Below are 8284 nucleotides of genomic sequence, written 5' to 3' on the forward strand. Positions count from 1 at the left end.
AGAATGAATTTTTTGTGCACTTAGAGACTGCCATTTGTGGAATTGTAAAGCAAGCTTTTCCCAGTTATCTACTGGCAAATTAATGTTTTTACTGTTATCCCAATGAAAAACTGGTTAAATTTACATGGTGAGGTAAAACATAAGTCTAAAAACTTTGGGTATATTACTGTTAAGATTTACTTAGAATTACTAAAAAATGGTTAAAATAGTTTACCTATTAGTTTTAATGTAATCAAACATTAGATTAAAATATTTTTACACCATTGCCCTAATTTACTCTTTGGTATAGGAATGGAAATCTCAGAAAACCAGAAGAAACAAGCCATGCAGAATGCCCGTAAGTCAAGGCATGGAAAAATGAAAGGTGAGCATTTAAGAACAGCTTCACACTCCTATTTTATTCCAGCATGTTTAGTACTGGGGAAAAGTGCAATGGTTGAGTTTCTGAATCTTTTAAAATTTTGTCTTGGGTTTACATGGTGTTCAAATTATTTACATTAGCCCATATTTCAATTTCAAATACCTTTGTAAACTCTCTACAAAATGAGCTTCCCAGTCTCCTTCAGACAGCAAGTCAGTATTATCTCTTTGCTGGAGAAGAAACACAATAGGCACAGCAAGTGTTATGTTTAAGGCTGTAAGAAAGTGCTCGCAGAGATTCAATTCAAAATGAGGGTTACTGTTTCCTTCCTTTGCTTTTACTCAGACAGCTTGTTCTTCTTTAGTAATACCGTGCTTTCTGTTTCAAACGCTCTCATGTTCTGCTAGCCGCATGTTGCTGAGTGCATGATATCACACTCAAAATGGCTTCTCATTCTTTCTTGCTAATTTGATAAAAGTGCACAGTGATGGACTAGAAACTTGTTTTTTTGGAAACCTTTGTTATTTGTTTTCTCTCTTGGAAAATGTGATTTTGTCTTTCCATCTTTAAGTCAAATTTGGGTAATGTCTAAGGTGGTGAGAGAATAAATAGAACAAGCGGGAACAGAGCAAGTCAGGATTTAGGAGTATAGGACTTGATTTGTCCCTGTTCCCTGGGATTAATGCTATCAAAGCATTTTCTCTTTTGCAATCACAGCATATCTGTAAAAACCTGTCTGGATTATCAGGGGAGTGGCTAAAAATTGTGATCAGGAGATTCTGTTCAGAATATCCAAGGTCAAAGTCTAAGAATCTTAGCCTAGAGAAATATTTTCCAAATTGAAGAAATGCATTTTCATTGGCAGCAGTATGTTACCCAGTCTTACCCTAGAACTGACTACAGTAAGAAAACATTTAAAAAATGTTTCTCCTTTGAAATATCAAAATTTACCCTTGCAAACAATGTTGTCAGGCTTTGTGAAACTGCTGCCTATTTTTTGGTAATCCTGTAATGTTATTTGTACTAGTGCTATTCTCTTCTTAAGACAAATCAGTGCAGCAATTGAAAAGTGTAATAGCAGAAAAGTAACGTCTTGTAGCGCTTTCATTTAATATCATGGCAAAATTTATTCTGGCTTTACTGACTATTGGCTTTGTTCCATGCTGCCATGCTGAATTTCCCCCCATATTGGTCACTGTGCTAGCTGTCTCATACGCTTTCTTAAATCCTTCCTGTTGCAGGTGTAAGCTATAACGGGTGTCCTATGCCTCCTCCACACCAAAGCTTGCATCCCATCCATCAGCGCCACATCACCGTGCCTACCAGCATCCCGCAGCAGCAGGTCTTTGCCCTGGCAGAACCCAAGCGGAAGCCATCCCTCTTCTGGCACACCTTCAACAAACTCACCCCGTTCAAAAAGTGAGAGGCCAGGGGCCTGGGAAGGACACTAGCACAGGGGGAGACTTATTCCAAGGAAGGACCTTGGAGACACAGATAAGCTTATTTGAGCTCAGTGAATCTCCAGTTTTGGAGGAAAAACCTTAGGCTCCCTTGAGCCAGAAGTACCACCTTTGTCTAGAAGAAGAATGAAGATCCTCAGCGCTGCTCTGAAGCAAATGTTGCCAAGTGTCAGCATTGCTGATGAAGAGTGGTTCCCCTTCTGACAAAGACAACTTGCTGTTACTCTAAAGCAGCAGTATTGGATCTGTTTCTTAGCTAGGTTGAAGTAATGATGGAATCATGCAGGTCACTGTAACATTTCATTTTTCTTAATCTTATACTGATGGCCAAATTTAGGATAGGGAGGAGTTTTTCTTTAAGGGTATGTCAGCAAGGAATCTTGGGAGAGTTTTCTCCTTTTGGAGAACTGGGCAGGGGCCACTCATTAAAATCGAGTGGACAGATCCTATATGATTAACACACTGATGCAGAATTTGGTGGACCCTAACCCTTCCTGTCTTTTTCTATTAAATTGCCAAATGGCAGGAGAACGTCCCGCAAGGCCTTATCATATTCCAGATTGGAACGGGGAAATTTTATTCTGTCATGTAGAAACATGGACAGAGTGCAAAATGGACTACAACGATGTGTGCATTTCTTGCATACAAGTGGAAACGAGGAGCCAAGGGCATCTCTGATTGCTTTCAGTCAGAGCAATGTACTGCTTGCATGTATGCTCTTCAGTATAGAGCTTTTATATCAGTCTTTGCTCACCTCTTAGCCTGGGAGACACTTCTTTATATTTCCAATATGCTTATTTCTCTGTGAAAAAAGTATTTTTTATTTTTTTTTTTGTATTGGAGATAATGTGAATGTACAAAGTCGGAGTTGAGACAGTACGATCTGACCGCTGACTGCTGTCTGTGTTGCATAGTTCTCACGCTTTGTACTCTTTATTCATATAGCTTCACTTAGAAAATGGATGAATGGTAATGTAAATATCTCCATTAAGTTCTTGAAGCAGTCTGGATCCATGACTCTTCTACACGGGCAATCAACAGTGGGTTGTGACCAATTATTTCTTCACTAAGAGAGAAGTTCTTACTGGGAGGGACAGAAAAACTGTGTGGACCTGAGATGGATTTTTGTGTCAGAATCATCAGTCTGTGTTGGAAGGGGAAGGACCTGACTTGAACAAGGTCAGCTCTGGTCAGCGTCTGCTGATCTACATCGAAATAATTGGCCCATGACATGAAGTTGATTTGGTAGACTAACTTTTAAAATGCCACCAAGAAGAAAACAGGATCTTGATATTTTCAGCACTGATCATTTCTGCTTGATAACTCACTAAGGATGACAAGACTGCTGGTAATATGGAAGGAAAGAAAAACTCCATATGTTTCAGAACTGATTTGTTATGAATGTCTTTCAGATATCGTATGCTGCTGATTAGGGGCATTATTAGATGATAAGGATAGATCCAAGAGTATTCTCTTGACAAGGGACACAATCAGCTTTGTCATGAATCTGTAATATATGAAGAACAAACAATGGGCTAGAGGCCAGGCATCTTAAAAACAATGTAAAAAAAGCCTTATTTTAAACATGTATTTGTTCCTGCTGCTATTGTTACCTCTCTATTTTTATTTATCGTCAGTGTTGTGAAGCCCACTAGTCTGATGATCTTGTGATTTGATAACTTTGTGGCAACTTCTGCAAAGCCCAGGTTTGTAGTTTTGATTTTGAATGACATCTTTGACAACTGTACATTTCAAATGCCTTGTGTATATAGCTCAGCAATAATGCTAAGTCTGGTGATGCTCAGCCAAATCGTTCACTGTGTAGTGAACTTCGTTGCTTGTGCTTTTCCATAGCAATGGAAGATGACCTGAAACAGCTAAGAACTGGAAATATGCACTGACATTTTCAATGACTCAGCTTAAAGAAACTGCACAGGAAAATTAGCGAAAAAGAGCTCTCTGGGTTCTGTTTTCCTTTTCATGTTTAAAACAAGCCATCTCCTTTCAGACTTTTGTTTAAAAAGTGAATTCTGAATACTCAATTTAAACAGAAGAAACAGACTTCCAAATGCAGGCGTGGAACCATGCTCTTCCACTTAAATGAGCAACCCTTTTGTGTTTCTTATATACCCGTTTTTGTGGGTACTTGCCATATTCAGGCCTGCAAACCAAAGTGGTGCACATACCATGGAAGTGGAGACTTCCTTTTTTTTTTTTTTTTTTTTCATAATCCCATTTTGAAAGGTTTGTTTTAGATTTTTAAAAAAGTTGGATTGCAGTGCACACCCAGAAGCTTGCCCAGCTTGACCTGAAGACGTTATGAGATCCACACATATTTACATATTTGTCTTTGAAAAAAAGATTTTAAGATGTATCTTCTGACATGTCAGTGCCCATAAAGGCTCTTCCCGTGTAGTGCTGGTGCCTTAGCCCTAAAAATGAACAGAAATGTTTGCCTATGGTTTTGGATGCAGCAGGTTTTTTTCTCAAAGAGAACTTAATTTCAGAGAGAGAAAAAGCAAATGTTTCATGTTGCAGATTACTCAGGACAGTTTTATATATAGTGCCCTACATATAGATGTGGTTGTTTTGTAATATTCTCTGTGTCTTTCTTTGCAATCTGGTCTTCGATAGATCGAGGATGCCAACACAGTATGCATTTTATTGGGCTATATGTTTATTGGTCAAGGAATGTGCTGGCTATGCAGCAAGACTGATAAAGTTATGATAAGAATAGTCAAATTTAGACTACACCATAATCTTTTAATCAAGTTATAATTAAATGAAAACACACAATTAAATTATCCAACAATTAAGGCAAATATTTACTTGGGGGTCGGCCTGACTTCAGAGTCTCTGGGGAAAAGGGTTGCAAATAAAATTTTAAAGTTTGTATTCTAGCACCTTTTCCCTTGAGCAGAACCTGACAGTCCTGATCTTCCTGATGACAAAACTTTTCAAAAGGTGTCTTTTCCTCTCACTTTTGCATGCTTTAAGTTACTGTAAAATATTCTAGGGCAACTACTAAGCATATTTGTGCCTCGTTTAGCTAAAGCACAGCCAGAGCCTTCCTGATGGCCTGCTGAGCAGAAAACCTCAGACTTTTTGCATGAGATGCAGTAAAATATAATTGTCCTCAAATGTGTTCCCACTGAGTTAGGAGAATGCCAAACCATAATTGCATCTAACTCAGAGCATTTGATGTATAAAATAATAAGATTGTTTTACAAGTGGCTCTTGCCATGCTAAATTTCATGTTGAGTTTTAGTGGTCAGTGTAATAAAGGAGTTCAAAGACAGACTACTCAAATGTTCCACATTTTAGTTGTCTTTTGAAAATAATTATAGCAGAGTTTTGGAGCCAAAGGTCTTTAGCCATAACTAACACAGTATCTTTCTTTGACTGCCTTTCTGCTTTTTTTTTTCTATATGTGGCATTTGTTTGTAGGAGATGCTTTCTGAATGATCTCTAATTTAAAACGATTGGTTGTAAATACTAGGGATGACTTGCGTATGTATTTTATTTGGACAAGTGTTTTATAACGTTTTATCTTACACCCATTGCTTTGTGCATCTTACCATCTGTGTGCTGTTACACGTTGTAAATCAAGTGTCCTGGCTACAGAGCAGATGAATTGGCTGTTGACGGCTGAAACACTATGTATAGGACTGCAGTAACTTGATGTGTATTTGTTCTGAAGTAATTGCATTACAAGATTTATTTACTCTTGGAACATTGTCAAATGAATCTATTTTCTGGAAATAAGTACAAACTTACATTCCCATTATTTTTCTCTTATTGTACATGTTTTAATTAAATAATGTACAGCTGAAGTTCCTCAGCTGTGTCTTATAAAACTTTATTGTACAGTTTTAAAAGTGTTGGATTTTTTTTTTTGGTCTACAAAGTCTCTTCTGTGAGGCAAACGTGCCTCAACTATCATCTTTATTTTATTATCGTACAAAGAAAAAGAAGTTACACCATCTTCTGTTGATTTCCCAGTAACAGCTACAGTACTTCCCAGCACAAATCCATTTTAGCAAACTACTGAACCCCATTCCAGGGTTGAACTCTTTAATATTTAGACAAAACCCATCCTTGTTACTGTCCCAGCAACATGCAGCTATTCTCATTGTGCTTTGCCTTGTCCTAGCAGTCCTCTTCTACAGTACCCCCTGGAAGTAAAAGTTGGAGGTTCAGCTCGCTGCTCTGGCTGGTGGAGAAAAGTCCTTCCTGCTCAAGGCTGTGTTAAACGTTTATGTTTCACTGAGACACAGTAGCTTCAACAAAATAACCTATCTTGCTGAAATCTTTTCACGAAAAATGTTTTTGTGAGCTTAAATGCTGGCAGAATAGTTGGACTTGGGCTTGCTGACTGATTCTCTCTCCTGTCAATGTCCATGCTTTTATCTCTATTTCTTGGTTCACCTCACAGCTGGGAGTTTCCCAGGCCTCCAAATGCCATTGCTGCACAGGTTTTGTGTTGAGTGCTCAGATACCAGAGCGAAAGGCACAATGACCACTTGGTGAGGTTGGATGTCTGAAGAATACACCTTGAGCAAACACTGGAGTACAATGTCATGGCCAGGAGGCTTCCTTGAGCCCATGGGTTGGACCCGGTGACTCCAGAGGTCCCTTCCGACTTAAACATCCATCTGGCCTTGGTGACCTCATTTCTGCATTTTATTTCATGTTTTATGTTATTTCACGTGCATTTTATTTCACATTCCTGTAGACAATGCTTTTAAGTTCTTCAAGACCTAATCTATAAGGTGGAGCTTTTAGTTCACACGCAGACAGCACTGCTTGTCTTTTTTTTCTATTTTTCTTGTAATTATTTTTCCTAAAGGGTGCTACGTGATCTGTGCTTGCTAACAAAGATGAGGACTCAGGCCTTTCTGCATTACAGTATCAAAATAGAAACGAAAAAGTCATCCACGGAAAACTGCACATCACGTAGTCTGTAAGGAAAGTGCACGAGTATTTACTGTGTTTCTGAACCTTCTTCAAAACTCGGTGATTCTCTCCTAACTAGCTGGAGAACGTGTAATTGTGAGAAAGCGTCCAAACTGTACAAACTGCAGCACAGATGGGTAGGGTTTTGTTCTGGTTTTGTGTTTTTTAACCTTATATCTGTGTTAGGATTAGTTCACTGCAGCCAGGACTGACTTTTCTTCATCCAGGTGAGTACATAGGGTTGGAAACTCACATACTTCTGCTATTAGATATTTAGGCTCTACTTTTAAATAAAGAAATGTATGTTCATACACATATCTATTTACACACACCTCTCTATAGACTCCATGTGGCATCCCCAGATAACGTCTGCTGCCACTTAGGGTGGGCAGCACCACGCAAGTGACCCACGCCCATCGCACCTCCCCGTGTGCCTGTGTCACACCTTACAGCTCAGTTGTGCATCTTCCTATGGGAGGTCTGGGCAATGTTTTACCTGAGCCATTTTAATATTTTAGGTATTGATTTAGGCCAACAGACTGCTCCATAGACAAGCAGGGGTTGAAACGTGTCGGCACCGCTGGAGTCTGATGACAGCAGTGTTCAGAAGGGGAGAGAAAAGGGGCACCGCTGCCTTTCCAGGGCTGAGTTTCACTCAGAAGAGAAGCCCAGGAGGACGTGGGATTTGTCGACTATTTCTCCTAGTGATTTTTGGAAAGGCAAAACTGCTTCAGGAGGAAGGTAAACTTTCAGTAGGCAAATTAGCTAGGAACAGTTAGCATTGGCCTGAACCTATGAGCATACCCCAGTCTTTGGAGATACCTGCTCATGAAGAAGTGAAGAAATATCTAAAAGATTCTCTGCTAATACGGTTGGATATAGCTTCACTCAATAACCACTTATCTCATGGTCATCACTGCCATGTTCAGCTCCTAACAAAGGTAATTAACACGGCTATCAAACTAAACTGAAATGCCACTATTCCTGTCGTTCAGATGCAACATTATTTAAGAGCAAATGATGACCTTTTGCTTCTGTGTAATTATTTCCAAGGCATTTTTCTGTGACGAGACAAGAAACTAGAAAATGACTGATGGTAGTATCTGTCTTTGAGGCTATTCCTACAACAGAAAAAAAATCCTACAGAAGGAAAGAAATTAAAAAGCATCACACTGGACCAATGCTGCTTGTCTAATGGGTAAGAAGAAAAGGATTTTTTGTCATGGCTCTCATTTCTTCTCATTAGCACAGTAGTGCTGCTAATTTGGCTACAGAAGTTCATTGAGAGCAGCTAATTGCTGCACGTTGTCCTGTCCTTTCTTTTTCTTTTGCAGTATTTTTTATTACCACAGGGTGGTGGTGAAGACCTTAGTGAACACCACTCACTGCTCAGTTGTTCCAATGTCTTTTATGCTAGTAAAAATGTTACCTGATACACAGACCATGCGTGCCATCTCTTTGCAGTGTGGGAAACCCCTTCAGAAAAAACTTAGGGTTCTCAATCACT

At 39.1% G+C, this 8284-nt stretch overlaps 1 protein-coding gene across 10 annotated transcripts in view; it reads left to right on the top strand.

The window, feature by feature from the left end:
* The window catches only part of SPATA13 (spermatogenesis associated 13), a 158990-nt gene extending 153291 nt beyond the window's left edge, over window positions 1–5699 (top strand). For 9 of the 10 annotated variants that reach the window (XM_013188183.3, XM_013188182.3, XM_048072805.2 and 6 more), the window contains 2 exons: window positions 290–364; window positions 1603–3828. In XM_013188183.3, coding sequence (XP_013043637.3) covers window positions 290–364; window positions 1603–1784 — 257 coding nt within the window. In that variant the 3' untranslated portion in view covers window positions 1785–3828. Of the gene's footprint in view, window positions 1–289; window positions 365–1602 lie in introns of all 10 variants that reach the window. The other variant, XM_048072801.2, reaches the window with a different exon arrangement.
* The last annotated feature ends 2585 nt before the right edge of the window (window positions 5700–8284 follow it).

This window comes from Anser cygnoides, chromosome 1 (assembly GCF_040182565.1).
Source record: "Anser cygnoides isolate HZ-2024a breed goose chromosome 1, Taihu_goose_T2T_genome, whole genome shotgun sequence".
Classification (NCBI taxonomy): domain Eukaryota; kingdom Metazoa; phylum Chordata; class Aves; order Anseriformes; family Anatidae; genus Anser; species Anser cygnoides.